Source organism: Olea europaea, chromosome 7 (genome assembly GCF_002742605.1).
Source record: "Olea europaea var. sylvestris chromosome 7, O_europaea_v1, whole genome shotgun sequence".
Lineage (NCBI taxonomy): Eukaryota > Viridiplantae > Streptophyta > Magnoliopsida > Lamiales > Oleaceae > Olea > Olea europaea.
The window spans coordinates 22,932,464-22,950,021 of NC_036243.1; the positions used below are offsets into that span (position 1 = coordinate 22,932,464).

General features: G+C 42.6%; 3 protein-coding genes across 3 annotated transcripts; all 3 read right to left on the reverse strand.

The window, feature by feature from the left end:
• Window positions 1-5,557: 5,557 nt before the first annotated feature.
• LOC111398075 lies at window positions 5,558-7,066 on the reverse strand. The gene has a single exon (XM_023025030.1). It carries the CDS (start codon window positions 7,064-7,066, stop codon window positions 5,558-5,560), a length of 1,509 nt encoding a protein of 502 aa, XP_022880798.1.
• Window positions 7,067-8,318: 1,252 nt separating this feature from the next.
• On the reverse strand, window positions 8,319-9,131 carry LOC111398076. The gene has a single exon (XM_023025031.1). The coding sequence runs from the start codon at window positions 9,129-9,131 to the stop codon at window positions 8,319-8,321; it is 813 nt and encodes a 270-aa protein (XP_022880799.1).
• Window positions 9,132-9,140: 9 nt separating this feature from the next.
• LOC111398077 lies at window positions 9,141-10,037 on the reverse strand. The gene has a single exon (XM_023025032.1). The coding sequence runs from the start codon at window positions 10,035-10,037 to the stop codon at window positions 9,141-9,143; it is 897 nt and encodes a 298-aa protein (XP_022880800.1).
• Between the last annotated feature and the right edge of the window lie 7,521 nt (window positions 10,038-17,558).

A 17,558-nucleotide genomic window follows, 5' to 3' on the forward strand; every position in this document is an offset into this window, starting at 1 on the left:
ATACACTCTTCCATAAAATAATATTACACACAAATCAAAATCTTTTCATTCTTTTTTAACCATACATTTTTCAAAAAAATACTATTCCAATAATTAAAATTTGGAAAGAATGGGAGCCAAACGGGGGCAAATTATATTGAAAAATTTGTATCACAAAAATAATAATAATTTTTTTTTAAAGAAAAGACGAGCCAGACCCTATCTTTTTAAGACGCACATTTGAGGCATGTTCGATAACTATTTGAACCATTCAATATGCCGGTAATACAATTTTTTAAACGAGTTTCGAGATGACATATGCAATTTGTGATTTAGGCTAGCATATGGTCATTAGAGAATTTTTAAAGTTAGCATGTTATCAAAATTCTCGAAACACTAGTTTGGCAAGTTGTATCATTTGCTACGGCTTACTTTGACAAATCGTAACATTTGCAATGGTTGACCGTTTCGCGTGCCATTGTCGACGTAGAAAGTAAGATCTTGAGCATTTTGAAATGGTATTAAAAATGCAATATTTCGACTTCATTTGACATTTCATAGTGACTTTGAAAATTGAGACAAAAACGTAGAGAGAAAAATTGGCCCATTCCTGAATCGGCCCGTGCGAGGATGTATATCTTCTTAGCATTGACAGCATCTATTTCATCTCGTACGTCATTATGATGACAATTGACTGTCACATGAATTGGTTAATAATCGAAGTCCACATTATAACTTTGTTGAAAACATTTTCAAAATGATATCAAAAGAGGAAGATTGTGATTTGGGTTTCAATTATGGACGATATGATTGATTTCATTTCAGATCGATAGCACAGGAAGGGTATTATGTAAAGTTTTGGTTATTTCATGCGTTCTAAGATGTTTGCGGCTTTTCTATAACTTATTTCTCTTAATTTTCCTACATGTCTGAAGAATATGACACACGAAAATAACTTTTATAATATTAATCATGTAAGCTTATATTTCTTATTTCTCAATTTTGTTATAAACTGAATGTTTAAGCCCAACAACATCTAAAAGTGTACAGTACGAAATTAAAATAATTAATTAATAATAAACAATAAGTCAATTATTTATTGTTTCTAAATTCAAAGGGCGGTGGAACAACACCCTTCTGTTTGCCCGGTAGTGTTTGGCGTTTCCACCACTCCGTCAAGTATGCAAGACCTGAAAAATGAAGGCGGGGCTTTCTCCCCCATTTTACCTCCGGCGTGAGAATTAGTTTTTAGACTTGGAAGAAATATATTTGAAATTCAGATTGCTAAAACGAGAATGGGAGAAAAAAAATCCCTTACCTGTGTCACATCCGGGGGTATTTATAGATATTAGGCACTGAGTAACCGCTGGGCAGTTGTGGTGCCACGTGTCCCACATTGGTATGCCCACTACACCCACGTTCTGAGTGAGGAGTCCTTAACTTCCCGCCTGAAGATTGTACCTGTATCAGCGGCCATGGAACTTGGTCAATTAATTAAAGGTTTTATGGCTAAGTGTTTGGACAAGCAATATCATGCCCGTTGAGGACTTCGCTTAGAGGTAGAATGACTTCTAGGGATAGTGGTAGAGCGCCCTTTGGGGGTTTTAGTAGAGTGCCTCTCGGGCGTAGTGGTAAAACGCCTTCTGGGGGTTGTGGTAGAGCGCCCCTGGGCGTAGTGGTAGAACGCTCCTCTCGGCGTATTGGTAGAACGCCTTATGGGGGTCGATGGCCTTGCATCGGAGTGCTGTGATCTGCCTTGCTTGTCATTGAGAGTGGCTACTTCTACCAACCTATATTCCCATTCATCCCTTTTTTGTGTCGATTTTCAACGAGTTCCACCTTACTCCTAGTCAAATTAATCCTAATGCATGGAGAAAAGCGTTATATTTTCTGTATGTCTGTCTCAAAAAGGGAATTTCACCTTCCATGGATCTTTTCAGGTGTGTCTTCGAAATGCATGAGCTAGTTCAATGTAATGCATTTGTCTATTTTACCACTAGGGTACCTTTGCAATTCCCTAAGTTTAGGAATTCGAATAGTGGATGGAAGTCCCGATTTTTCTTCGTCCGACCTTCAAAGGGTCAGTTCTCTTTTAACACAAACTAGCGACACCCCCAAATTCGTCTCTTCAAGAGCCAAGTAGAAGTTACTCCCTTTCTAGAAGCTCAAATTCAGGACTTGGTTGATGTACCGCCTTTTGCACCTGACTTAGGGTCAGTCCTAACCATGAAGAACATGTTAAAAGTGGGGATGAGTCGCCCAATCGGTAAGTCGTTTATGTTGTTTTTCTTTGATCTTGATGAGGTATTGAAGACTCTGCCAGGAGGAGATGAGGGCCTTACCCTCGTTGATGGTAAGCTTTCATGTTCACCCCCACCCTCTCTTCCTTTTTTTTTGTACTCTACCTTGTGATCTTAACCGATTTCAACTTACATGTGCAGGGGCCGAGCTTGATCTGGAAGGAGTCATGGATTCCATGCCAGACCAGGGACAGGAGGGTGAGGTGGATCCTTCGCCTATCCCTTCAAAGAGAAGGAGGGGGCCGACCTTGGGAGAAAGTCTCAGACGATCAACGAGACTTCTCAGCCTTCAGATGAGCCTCGTGATGTGGCTCCAGCTCCTAGGCCGGGAGCTCCCAGTCGTGCACGTTGTGAGCGCGAGGACTTGCTTCCTAACTTTGGGTTTCCTCCCACCCGGGGCTATCATGAGATGGGAGTGCTTAAGTCGTTGGTGACCCCCGCTCGATCCAGAGTGATTGCAGGGCACAGCGTAGATGACATTGAAAGGGCTGCGGCTGTTTACCTCCAGAGGGTATGTTTCCCATTTCGAGATTTCTTTTATGTTGGATCTCGCCTTTTAAGTTAGATTTTAACTCGTGGTTTCATTCTTTTTTCCCCTATACATTTTTTTTTTAGGTGGTGGCCCTCCAGACCGGACTCGCTGAGTCAAATCGTCGCCTGGTCTCAGAGCTGAAAACTCTTGCTGAAGAAAAGAAAAAGGAGGCTCATCACCACAAGAAGAAAATATCCTCCTTGAAGAAATCTCTAGAGACGTCGGACGCTCGAGCTCGTGAGCAGGAGACGGAGATCGACAACCTACGTTCTGTTTTGGCTTGTGCTCCTGAAGAGGCGGTTCAGAGGTATAAGGCCTCAGATGAGTATGCTGGAGATCTCAAGGCGTCTGTGGATCAGTATAAGACATCGTTTGATTATGCTAAGGCTTTGAACTCATACGGGGGGAAGGCGATGTCAGCGTCAATTAAGCTCTCCAAGGAGTGGATTATGGCCGAACATCCTTCTATAGACCCCTCTGGTCTGGATAGATTTCTTACACAGCGCAAGGGGAAGGAGAGTGTAGCTCAGTCATCCAGATCACTCGATCGTTCATCACAAGGTGGTAGCGGGGATGTCTCCCCTTCGAGCTGAAGCATTTCTTAGTTGTTGTTTTCTTTGCTAGTTTTTCCTTTTTAGTGTTTACTTTTGTTTAGCCTTGTTATCTCCTACTTGCTCGGGATGTGGGCAAGAATTCTTCGAATGTATAAACACGTCTTTCATTCGATATCATTGGCGCTGGATGCGTGGTTCCTTTAAATTGTCGTCTTTCCTGTTATTTTTCTTTTTACTGCTTGATGGTGCGGGGGAGTGTTCATATATATATATATATATTTTTTTTTTTTTAATTTTTTTTTTATGGCTCTCTACCTAGTTGCGTAGGCTACGTCGATCGCAGGGAGTGATTTGGCGATTAAGGGCCTTAGCCAATTTTTTGACTTTTCAGGGCTTTCCGCCTGGCCGCGCAGGCTACGTCGACCGCAGGGGGTGATTTGGTGGTTAAGGGCCTTAGCCAATTTTTTGACTTTTCAAGGCTTTCCGCCTGGCCGCGCAGGCTACGTCGACCGCAGGGGGTGATTTGGTGGTTAAGGGTCTTAGCCAATTTTTTGACTTTTCAAGGCTCTCCGCCTAGCCGCGTAGGCTACGTCGACCGCAGGGTTGATTTGGCGATTAAGGGCCTTAGCCAATTTTTTGACTTTTCAAGGCTTTCCGCCTAGCCATGCAGGCTACGTCGACCGCAAGGGGTGATTTGGTGGTTAAGGGTCTTAGCCAATTTTTTGACTTTTCAAGGCTCTCCACATAGCCGCGTAGGCTACGTCGACTGCAGGGGGTGATTTGGTGGTTAAGGGCCTTAGCCAATTTTTTGACTTTCCAAGGCTCTCCGTCTAGCCGCGTAGGCTACGTCGACCGCAGGGGTGATTTGGTGGTTAAGGGCCTTAGCCAATTTTTTGACTTTCCAAGGCTCTCCGCCTAGCCGCGTAGGCTACGTCGACCACAGGGGGTGATTTGGTGGTTAAGGGCCTTAGCTAATTTTTTGACTTTTCAAGGATATTTGCCTAGCCGCGTAGGCTACGTCGACCGCAAGGGATGATTTGGCGATTAAGGGCCTTAGCCAATTTTTTTACTTTTCAAGGCTTTCCGCCTAGCCGCGCAGGCTACGTCGACCGCAGGGGGTGATTTGGTGGTTAAGGGCCTTAGCCAATTTTTTGACTTTTCAAGGCTCTCCACCTAGTCGCGCAGGCTACGTCGACCGCAGGGGGTGATTTGGTGGTTAAGGGCCTTAGCCAATTTTTTGACTTTCCAAGGCTTCCACCTAGCCGCGTAGGCTACGTCGACCGCAGGGGGTGATTTGGTGGTTAAGGGCCTTAGCCAATTTTTTGACTTTTCAAGGCTCTCCAGCTAGCCGCGTAGGCTACGTCGACCGCAGGGGGTGATTTGGTGGTTAAGGGCCTTAGCCAATTTTTTGACTTTCCAAGGCTCTCCACTTACCCGCGTAGGCTATGTCGACATTATGTTTTAGTGGGATGAGCGTGGATTTCAAAGTTGTCTGTTGGCATAAAAAATTTCTGGTCTTGTGAGCTCAGTAGGCGCATCGGGACGTCCCAGCTAGGCTGGCCCTTCCGTAGCACCCTCATCATCTGTCACCACCAAGGTCTTTCATTGAATAAGATAAATTGTTACAACTAAGGGTGCCTTCGTGAGGCATTACATAGAGAAAATAAACAATGCAACCTAATCTACTATATTTACAAAAGCGCAGCCGACGCGTACATTTCGAATTCTACTGGTAATACTTTTTGAGATGTTCTGCATTCCATGGTCTACCTAGTGGCCTTCCTTTTATATCTTTCAAGCTGTAAGCTCCCTTCCCCAGCTTGCGAATTACTTCGTACGGGCCTTCCCAGTTTGGACCAAGCTTTGGTGGGGAGTGTCCTGCCGCTGCTACATCTCTTAGCACGAGATCTCCTGGCTGGAAGACCCTTGGCTTCACTCTCCAGTTGAAGTACTCAGCGGCTCTTCGTTTATAAGCCATCATTCTTATCGCCGCCTTGTCCCTTACCCCTTCGAGGAGGTCGAGTTCTCCCCCAGTCGTTGCGTCATTGGGCTGCTTGACTTTCATCCTTCCTGTCTCGCTTAAGATCTCAACCGGAACCACAGCTTCCATCCCAAAGGCCAGTTTGAATGGCGTCTCCCCGGTCAATTCTCGGGGGGTAGTGTGATATGCCCATAGTACATTGGGCAACTCCTCAGCCCAAAGTCCTTTTTTCTTTTTCCAACCGTGTCTTCAAATCCCATAGTATGGTTCGGTTGGTCACTTTAGCCTGTCCATTTGCCTTTGGGTGAGCAACTAAAGTCAGCCTGTGGTCGATGTGGTAACTTGTGCAGAAGGCTCTAAAACTGTGATTATCGAATTGTTTTCCATTATCTGTAATGATTACCCGAGGTATACCAAACCTGCATATGATATTTTTCCAAACGAATCCCTGTATCTTTGTAGTCGTGATGGTGGCCAAGGGCTCAGCTTCCACCCACTTAGTAAAATAGTCTACGGCAACTAACAAGAACTTCCTTTGTCCTTTAGACAGGGGCAAAGGTCCCAAGATGTCCATCACCCATTGGAAGAAGGGACACACCCCGAAAACTACCGTCTGTTGCTCGGCTGGAATGTGGATCAGATTTCCATGGCGTTGGCATGCATCGCATTTTCTCACCAACTCTCTAGCATCTTCCTTCATACTAGGCCAATAATATCCTTGTCGAAGCGTCTTGAACGCAAGGGTAGTCGCCCCTTGGTGGTTGCCACAAATTTTCTCATGTACTTCGACTAGCACCTCTTGTGTTTCTGTCGGTCGCAAACACTTTAAATATGGCATTGTGAAACCTCGCTTGTAGAGTAGCCCATCGATGATGGCAAATGAGGCTACCCGAACTTTTAGCCTTCTTGCTGTGAGAGCATCCTTCGGCAATTTATTCTTTGTGAGATATTCAAACAGCGGGTCTATCCAACTTTCCTCATTCTCTACATTCATAACATCGATTACGTGTTGGACGCTAGATTGTCGCAGAATTTGCACACTAGCTATGCGAGGCAGTCGTCTGGGGTTGGCTGATATGAGCTTAGCCAGTGCGTCCGCTTGCTCATTGTCCTTTCGGAGGACCTTAGTTATCTTAAACTTGGTGAACCCCTTCTGCAAGTTTTTGACCTCCATTAAATATGTAGCCATCTTTCCGTCCTTTGTTTCGAATTCCCTCGTCACTTGCCCGATTATCAACTGAGAGTCGCTGCAAATTTCCACTGAGGTTACCCCGAGTCTGGCTGCCAATCCCAAACCCGTGATTACTGCTTCGTACTCGGCCTCGTTATTTGTAGCAGGGAATTCAAAATGCAGCGAGTATTCCAACTCTTCCTCATTCGGACCTATCATTATGATCCCCGCCCCAGATCCTTCGTCGTTTGAAGATCCATCGACAAAAATTTTCCAATCTGCATGTTCCCCTGGTGGGTGTTCGGGCGGGGTGGTGAGCTCGACGATGAAGTCTGCTAGAGCCTGTGCCTTAATAGTTGTCCTTGGCCTGAATTTGATATCAAACTCACTTAACTCGATGGCCCATTTCAACAACCTCCCAGAGGTCTCGGGCCGATGTAGAATCTGCTTGATAGGTTGGTCAATCATTACTTGCACCGTGTGAGACTGAAAGTAAGGCCTCAATTTCCTGATCGCGACAATTAATGCAAACACCAACTGTTCAGTCATGATGTATCTTATCTCTGCGCCCCTCAATACTTGGCTCACATAGTAGACTAGTTTTTGGCCTTTGAGAACTCTTTCACCAGGACCGCGCTGACTGCCTTTGGTGATACTGCCAAGTAGAGACACGACACGTCCTCAGGAGATGGGCTGGTCAAGATCAGGGGCTCTTGTAATGATTGCTTCAAGTTCCTAAGAGACTCTTCGCATTCCTGGGTCCACTCAAAATTGGAGGAGCCCCCTATAGCTTTGAAGAAGTGGTAGCATTTGTCTGCCGCCCGGCTCATGAAACGATTTAAGGCCGCTACCCGCCCCGTCAGCCTCTGAACCTCCTTCCTGCTGGTGGGGCTTTTCATTTCTAGGATTGCCCAAATTTTGTCCAGGTTCACTTCGATGCCCCTTTGCGTGATCATGAACCCTAGAAAATTTCCCCCTGCGGTACCAAAAACACGCTTCTCTGGATTGAACCTTAATCTGTTTTGTCGGGCAACGTCAAACACTTTCTGCAACCAGGCCACATGGTCATCGGCTTTGGCGCTCTTGACCACCATATCGTCAACACAGACTTCTACGACACCTCCGATTAGCCCACGAAAGACTTTGTTTACCATCCTCTGATACGTTGCTCCTACATTTTTCAAACCAAATGGCATGGCTGTGTAACGGTACATGCCAAAGTCCGTGATAAATGACGTCTTCTCTTGATCGGACTCGACCATTGAAATTTGATGATACCCCGAAAATGCATCTAGAAAGCTGAGCCTTTCATGACCCGACGTTGCGTCTACCAGTTGATCTATTTTGGGAAGCGGGTATGAGTCTTTTGGGCATACCTTGTTCAACCCAGTATAATCTACACACATGCGCCATTTTCCGTTTGACTTCTTTACAAGTACAATATTTTCCAACCACTCGGGGTATTGCACCTCTCGGATAAAACCCGCCTATAGCAATTTTTCCACCTCTGCTCTGGCCGCAGCCTGCCTCTCAGGGGCAAGATTTCTCTTTTTATGCTTCACTGACTTAGCCCCTGGCTGGACACTGAGGCGGTGCTGCACAACAGTTGGGCTAATTCTCAGGATATCCTTTGGGTTCCAAGCGAAGACATCCAAATTACCGGCTAGACACTTCGCTAATTTTTCCTTCTCTTTGGATCCCAGACCTGTTCCAACAAGAAACTCCTTTCCTTTGGCAATAAAGATTTTTTCAATCATATCAAGTGGCTCGATCCGCTCCCTCGAGAGTTCTACATCCAGCATCATGACTGATGGTGGGCTTTGGCTTGTATACTATCCACATAGCACTTTCTTGATGCATGCTGGTCTCCCCGCACGCTCCCGATCCCCCTGCTGGTTGGAAACTTCATAATTTGATGGTAGGTCGATGGGACCGTGCCAGCTGCATTTAGCAATGGCCGGCCGTAGATAGCGTTGTAGGCCATAGGGGTCTTGACGACCAAGAAATTAGTCACGATCACCACTGTCGCTAGGTATGTCCCAAGCGTGACTGAAAGCTCTACAGTCCCTTCCAGTATTACTGTTGCCCCTCCAAAGCCTTGTAGGGGGGTAGTCACCACCTTCAACCTTTCTTGGGGGATTTTTAGACCCAAGAAGGCATCCCAGGTGAGGACATTTGCCGCACTCCCTCCGTCGACTAACACCCTCTTCACGTTAAAATCCGCAATACCGCCTACTATTACTAAGGCGTCATCATGGGGGTGTGTTACACCAATCAAGTCATCTTCATCAAAAGTTATACTCTGGTTGAATCTTGCTTTTTTCTGAATAGAGCAGACCCCTACTGAACGCGCATAGCTCTTCCTAGCTGAATTTGAGTCGCCGCCCGATGCTACTCCTCCGATGATCATGTTTATCACTCCTGCCCTTGGTGGGGGTAGACCTTCAACCCTTTGCCTGCCCTTATCGTTTTTCACATACTTTGCCAATAGCCCCCGTCTCAGCAGGCGCTCAATTTCTTCCTTTAACTGTAGGCATTTTTCGGTATCATGCCCGTGATCTCTATGAAAATGACAGTATTTACTTTGATTTCTCTTGCCCAAAGGGGTTAGCATTGGTTTGGGCTATTCGAGCTCCTTCATGTGCTGTATCTCCATCAATAACTTTGTTCGCGGAATGTTCAAAGGGGTGGGTATCTTGACCTCCTCTCGTTTCTGCCTGACTGACCGGTCCTGGGCATAACCCTTGCTTGTGCGTTCATTCTTCGGCTTATTTTTATCATTGTGCCCTTGCTCGTCACATGTTTTTCGCTTATGAGCTTCTGTCTCCCTTCCATCCCTGAGATTTTTAGTTACCTTCTCCGCTTCCTCCGCATCGACATACTTGTCCCCCTTCTTTAATAGGTCATGCATCGACTCCGGGGGGTTCTTGGAAAGTGACATCTTAAAGGCCCGATTTCGCGTTCCATTCATCAAGGCTGTAACCACTGCGAACATTTGTAGGTCTCTTATGCCAAGAGTCGCCAGGCTGAACCTAGCTAAGTATTCCTGTAATGACTCGTCTTTGTCCTGTACGACCTGCATCAACCCAATGGCTGTCTTCCTCTTCCTTTTGCTGCTTAGAAAGTAAGCCACAAAGCTCCTGGAGAGCTCATCTAATGACTTGATGGAAAGCGGGGCCAAGGTTGCTACCCAGTCCCTAGCCTCCCTCCTGAGTGTGGGGGGAAAGGATCGGCACATCACTGCGTCCGGGGCGGCATAAAGTCTCATCAGATCCACGAAGGTTCGTAGATGGTCGAGCGGGTCCGTGACTCCATCATAGGCTTCAATCATGGGCTGTTTGAAGCTTTTAGGCAAAGGGACCGCCATGATTTCTGGGGCGAACGGGTCTTCCTCCAAAACCATCTGTCTCCGCCTATCTTTTCTCTTGGACAATGCATCGTCTATCTTCTGGGACATGATTTCTTCCATCTTTCGTTCCAGGTCTACCATAGTTTGCGGGGGCTGTTGAGCTACTGTCATTAGGGCTCCCGCGTCTCCCGCTCCCCCGCTGAGAGATGGGTGGGATAGCTTCGGGTGGCGCTTGAGGCGGTTGTTGATTCGTCACTTCCGTCGGGCTTAAATGAGGAATGGTGGTTCTCTGCTACTGGTTTTGTAAGAGCACCATCATTGCTATTAATTGGTTCTCCAAAGCGCTGAATTGACTCTGCTCAAATACTGCGAGGGCGGTGGTGGTTCATGACCCCTTGCAACTGACTCCGACTCCGTCTCCGCCGTGTTCCCAACCAGGCGAGTATCATTTCTTGTTCGTCTTCTTGACATGGCTTTTTAGTTCAAATGAGATTCCCACAGACGGTGCCAATGAAAGGGCGGTGGAACAACACCCTTCTGTTTGCCTGGTAGTGTTTGGCGTTTCCACCACTCCGTCAAGTATGCAAGACCTGAAAAATGAAGGCGGGGCTTTCTCCCCCGTTTTACCTCCGGCGTGAGAATTAGTTTTTAGACTTGAAAGAAATATATTTGAAATTCAGATGGCTAAAACGAGAATGAGAGAAAAAAATCCCTTACCTGTGTCACATCCGGGGGTATTTATAGATATTAGGCACTGGGTAACCGCTGGGCGGCTGTGGTGCCATGTGTACCACGTTGGTATTCCCACTACACCCACGTTCTGAGTGAGGAGTCCTTAACTTCCCGCTTGAAGATTGTACCTGTATCAGCGGCCATGGAACGTGGTCAATTCATTAAAGGTTTTATGGCTAAGTGTTTGGACAAGCAATATCATGCCCGTTGAGGACTTCGCTTAGAGGTAGAATGATTTCTAGGGATAGTGGTAGAGCGCCTTTTGGGGGTTCTAGTAGAGCGCCTCCCGGGTGTAGTGGTAAAACGCCTTCTGGGGGTTGTGGTAGAGCGCCCCTGGGCGTAGTGGTAGAACGCTCCTCTCGGCGTATTGGTAGAACGCCTTATGGGGGTCGATGGCCTTGCATTGGAGTGCTGTGATCTGCCTTGCTTGTCATTGAGAGTGGCTACTTCTACCAACCTATATCATAAATGATTAAGTTTAACGTCACATTAAATTCCAAGTGTCAATCATACAATATGATCAAAAGCATAAAAGTAAATAACATCAAATATGGTAACGAAAGAAGATCCCTAAAAGAACTCTTCACCAGGGATTAAAAACCTTCAAGCAAACCTTGCCAAAACAATCCACTAGAAAAGATAACTTACAATTAGTACAGACATAAGTAAATTCTAGTAGATTATGACCACCCAATCTATAAATCATCGAAGTACCTCTTTGATTGTGCAACCCGCACTTTTCAGTAATTCTGAACTTCTTTTCCCTCCATATAAATCATTAAGAATGATCTCATTTTGGGACAACTGAAACTTTATCTGTCTCTTCACAACTTTAGAACTTTGAATGTTTATTAGTAAAGGTAATGAATTTTGGCATTTTATTATAGAATTGATGTTTGATATTTGTAAGTATTCACTTGAATGAATAATTGATCAACCAAGATGTTTCGGAGCGAATTTGTTGGGAATTTACTTAAACATGCACAGCAGAATTAAATAGTTTCAATTCCCATTCAGGATTCATCTTTGTATTTAGATAAGAATTGTGATGAGAAATACACATTTTTCTTGATTTTGTAAACTCCTTTGCGTTATTCTTTTCCAGCAACTTGAATTTGCCTCCCACAGCTGTCCAATTGTCCAGCCTCCAATGAAATCCACACAGAGAATAGACTGCAACTGCTTGGGTTTTTCCTCTTGTGCCAACAAAAATAATGAAAACCTTATGGACCTCAAACCCTAGCCATGTATTTATATAAACCCAAACAGGCTCGGCCCGGTCCGATCCAATATTTAATTAATCCATTTAATTAAACCAGGTCCGTGAATTAATTAATCCAATTAATTAATTCGGGAATATAAATAACAAATTCAATTAATTAATTTATCCAACGATCGTTAAACTAATCAATTGGCAATTTGCAATCTTCCAATTCTCTTTTGTGTGCGACCCATTAGGTTCCCGACCACGATGCCAACGACGTGAAATATTATTTTGATCTAATCAAAACTGATAAATTAAACACCCTTTCAATTTATCACAAATTCACACTCGCCGTTCCAGATTGATATCTAACAATGTATCAGGGCAATACATGTGACGGGAAATGTCACGTGGTATGACAAAACCAAAATTGTTCGTTTACCATGAAATTATAATCCCTTCGTCAATACAATCCGATCAACTAGGAGATATGGAAGTGTGTCAATCTCGATTATCGATCATATCTTTCGTTCTACTATTAAGTCAATATGAGTCGAAAACTCCTTTTCGACTTATATGTATACCTTGGCCAAGGATTTCGTTATTGACTTAATTGAACGAAATGCAGATCACAATCTCTTACTATCTAAGAGTGACGAATCCTCTATTTTCATTCACAACCTTCATATGGTTCTTGACATACCTGAACGATGTCGTATTAGCGGCCCTTGGCAGAGCAACATCCAACACCGTCAAAGCATGATTGTCCTCATATAAGTCACTATGATGACCTCAAGTTATAGGACCAATTCCACTACCAAACGTTAGAGATTAACCACTGACACTCAAATAGTTATCCATGTGGAATCTCTTAGCAGGTCTCCAATGTTTTGTTCTATAACAAAACATCCACATATTCATTTAAGTGTCACCACACTTAGCTCGTGAAATCAGCTACTTATTTCACAAGTAAGAAATGTCACACGTGATGGTCTAACTGTATTAACAGTATCCGTATCGCGTCATTACTTACGACCACGGTTTATTCAAGATCCAATCATACGTAATTTGTATCTCACAATCACAACTCCTTGTGATTAACAAATCACTTAAATTTAGATCTTCGGATTCTATTATTTAATATTATTTATCACAAAATTAATTTAAATAAATAATAGATCTTGCCAAATTAAATGCATTAAACATATTAAAAGTGTTTACAATCTAAATCGATTGGATCTAGGGCATAACACTTACAAACTCCCACTTGCACTAGATATAATCACTCATGTATCTAATACCATAAGCGTCCACATGACGATCATGTTTCTATTGTGACAAAGGCTTTGTCAGTAGATCTGCAATATTGTCGTCTGTGGGAACTCGCTCTATTGTTACGTCATTTTTTTGTATAATCTCCCTGATGAGATGATATCGCCTTAGCACATGTTTGGATCGTTGATGAGACCTCGGTTCCTTTGCTTGTGCGATGGCTCCATTGTTATCACAATACAAAGGTATGGGATCAACAATGCTAGGAACAACTCCAAGTTTATTGACGAACTTCTTGATCCAGACAACTTCTTTCGCTGCTTCAGAAGCAACAATGTACTCGGCTTCTGTTGTTGAATCAGCGGTTGTCTCCTGTTTGAAACTTTTCTAACTAACCGCTCCATTGTTGAGAGTAAACATATATCCTGATTGAGACTTGCTATCATCTTTGTCAGTTTGAAAGCTGGCATTAGTATACCCATGAATTTTCAGTTCATTTCCTCCATAGATCAAGAACACATCATTAGTCCTTCTCAAGTACTTAAGAATGTTCTTAACCGCTATCCAGTGTTTCTCACCAGGGTTTGCTTGAAGCCTGCTCGTAACACTTATATCATATGAAATATCTGGTCTCGTACATAGCATCGCATACATGATAGATCATATCGCCGAAGCATAAGGAATCTTGTCCATGCGACTCCTTTCATCATGTGTTTTAGGACACATATCTTTTGAGAGGTAAATCTCATGCGACATGGGACATAAACCTCTTTTAGACTCTTCCATATTAAATCTTTTCAAGATTTTATCTATGTACGAAGATTGGGATACGAAGATTGGGATAAGCCTAGTAATCTTTTAGATCTATCTCTATAGATCTTGATTCCCAAGATATACGCTGCTTCTCCCATATCTTTCATGGAGAAATTCTTTGAAAACCATAATTTTACCGATTGAAGCATTAGGATGTCGTTTCCCATTAATAATATGTCATCGACATATAATATTAGGAATGTGACCGCGCTCCCACTTGTCTTCTTGTAAACACACGGTTCATCTTCATTTTTGATAAAATCAAACCTTTTGATTGTCTCATCAAAACGAAGATTCCAGCTCCTAGAGGCTTGCTTTAATCCATAAATGGATCGATTTAGCTTACATACTTTGATGGCTCCTTTGGATTCAAAACCTTCAGGCTGTATCATGTACATCTCCTCTTGTAAGTTTTCATTAAGGAAAGCAGTTTTGACATCCATTTGCTATATCTCATAATCATGGTATGCAGCTATTGCAAGCAAAATTCGAATGGACTTTAGCATGGCTAAATGCGAAAAAGTTTCATGAAAGTCAACGCCTTGTCTTTGTGTGTAACCCTTCGCTACTAGCCTTACTTTGTATGTATGGACGTTTCCATCCACATCGACTTTTTTTCTTGTAAACTCATTTACAACCTATCGGTTTCATCCCACCTGGAACGTTGACCAAGGTCCAAACCTTGTTCTCATACATTGAGTTCATTTCAAATTCCATGGCTTCTTGCCATCTCTTTGAGTCAACACTTGACTTCGCTTCTGCATAATTTGTAGGTTCATTATCCTCGACTAATAATACTCGATTAGTAATCATGAATTCGTACCTTCTAGGAGGTCGAATGATCCTACTTGATTTACGCTAAGCTGGAGAGTCCTCAGGGTTCTCTACATCCTGATCAAGAGTCTGTCCATCAACAGGTGTAGGATCAGACTCAGGTTCATCTAATTGGTCAACAGTATCTGTGAATTCTTGAACTTTTTCAAGTTCTAGTTTGCTCCCACTACCTTCTCCTAGAATAAACTCTTTCTCTAGGAATATGGCATGTCTTGAGATAAACACCTTCTTCTCAACGGGATTATAAAACTGATATCCAATTGTTTCTTTTGGATATCCTACAAATACGCATTTATCAGATTTAGCCTCAAGCTTATCTGATTCATTTCGCTTTACATAAGCATCATAGCCCCAAACTTTCATGTGAGATAAGTTTGGTATTTTTTCCTCTCCATAGCTCGTACGGAGTTTTGTCGACCGATTTAGATGGGACACGATTAAGTGTGTAGCACGCAGCAATTAGTGCATGACCCCAAAATGATTTTGAGATGTTTGCATGACTCATCATAGATCGCACCATGTCTAACAAAGTGCGATTCCTCCGTTCAGATATACCATTATGTTGCGGTGTATATGGCGGAGTCCACTGCGAGAGAATCTCATTCTCTTTTAGATAATCTAAAAATTCTCTCTTTAAATATTCTCCACCTTGATCTGATCTCAGCGTGAGAATATTTTTACCAATCTGTTTCTCTACTTCAAGTTTGAATTCTTTAAACTTTTAAAGTGTTTCATGCTTGAATTTCATCAGATACATATAACCATATCTAGAATGATCATCAGTGAATGTGAAGAAGTAAGAGAAATGACCTCTGGTAGTTATTGACATGGGTCCACATACATCAGTATGTATTAGTCCCAGCAGTTCCGTGGTTCTTTCTCCTTTTTCAGTAAAATGGAACTTGGTCATTTTGCCTAACAGGCACAACTCGCATTTGTCAAATGATTCAAAATCAGTTGACCCCAAGTATCCATCTTTATGTAACTTGGAAATGCGTTTGTCGTTAATATGACCCAGTCTGTAATGCCAGAGGTATGTATTATTTAGATTATCACTTTTATATCTTTTATTTTCTATATTCATAATAGACGACTCAGTATCAAGAATATAAATTCCATTTTGCAACACACCACAACTATAAAAGATCTCATCTTTATTAAACAAACAACGATTGTTCTTAACATTAATTGAAAAACCATTCATGTCCAAACGTGAAATAGAAATAATGTTTTTAGTAATGGAGGGAACAAAATAGCAATTTTCTAATTCTAATACTAAGCCCGAAGGCAGTGGTAAGAAGTATGTCCCTACAGCTAATACAGCAACTCTTGCTCCATTTCCCACGCGCAGGTTAACTTCTCTTTTCTGCAGTGGTCTACTTCTCTTTAGTCCCTACATATTTATACAAATATGAGATCTACATCCAGTATCTAATACCCAAGAAGCTAACGAAGTAGATATATTAACCTCGATAACAAAAATACCTGAGATAGAAGTTTCAGAAGACTTCTTTTCCTTCAAGCTAGCGAGGTAAGCCTTGCAGTTCCTCTTCCAATGACCTTTCACTCAACGGTGATAACATGGGTCATTAGATTTGGTATTATCCTTGCCTGCTTTGACTGTTTTATTATTGCCCTTAGCCTTTTTCATGTTTTCTTAAAACTTCCTTTGATTTTCCTCTTAGTGCCCTTGGAGGGATGAATAGCTAAGACATGCCCAGTGCTAGCCTTAGCATTAGGCTCTACAGTTTTAAGCATATTAAGCAACTCAGGGAGTGTGCATTCGATCTTATTCATATTGAAGTTCATAATGACATGTGAATAACTATCTGGCAGAGATTGCAGAATCAAGTCAATACTTAGTTCGTAATCCATGATAAAACCCAATGAACCCAGTTTTTCAATGAAACCAATCACCTTCAGCACATGAGCATTGACTGAAGATCCCTTTGCTATTTTGCACCGGTATAGTTGTTTAGAGGTCTCATACCTCTCCACACGAGATTGTTCATCATACAACTCCTTGAGATGAAAAATCATAGTGTAAGCATCCATACCCTCATGTTGCTTCTGCAACTCAGGTGACATAGTTGCAAGCATCACACATGCTGCAATGTTATCGTCATAATTGTGTTTGTTGTAAGCAGTCACTTCTTCCTGAGTGGAATTTTCAGCAGGCACCGCTGGAAAGGGCTGCTCAAGGACATACCCAATTTTCTCATGTTTGAGAACGATTCTCAAATTGAGGTGCCAATCGAGAAAATTTGGTCCGGTCAGTTTGTTGGCATCCAGTATGCCTCTCAAATTCATATGATTACTCATGATTCAAAAACTGTAAATGACGAAAAATATAGAATTAATATGTATTATAATGCATATGCACAAATTCAATATGGATTTTAATTAAACGTGCTCCCACTGTTTAAAATAAATTCATGACCCTCTTACATAAATTATTTGAATCCACATTTGATTCTCAGTGGGCTCTATCCCATTCGTTGTATCAAGATCTTGAGTGTACTCAACAAATCTTAATAAAACATTTGGATAGATATTATTATCAATTGTATCTCCATACAACTCCCAAATCATTAAGCTGACAACTCTTTTATCTTCACACATCTTATGTGTTAGTTTAACATACCTCTAAAACTTATTTTCCTGAGTGTACTCAACAAAAGATAAATTTTAGTTAAGTCAAACTCATCATTCAGAAATATCAAATATTTCATAGTGTCAAATATATCCCTAATAGACCAGCCTTGAGTGTACTCAACAAGCTAAGGTCGATTTAAGATTCTCGTTTTTCACTGTAATGATGGAAGGCAAATAATACT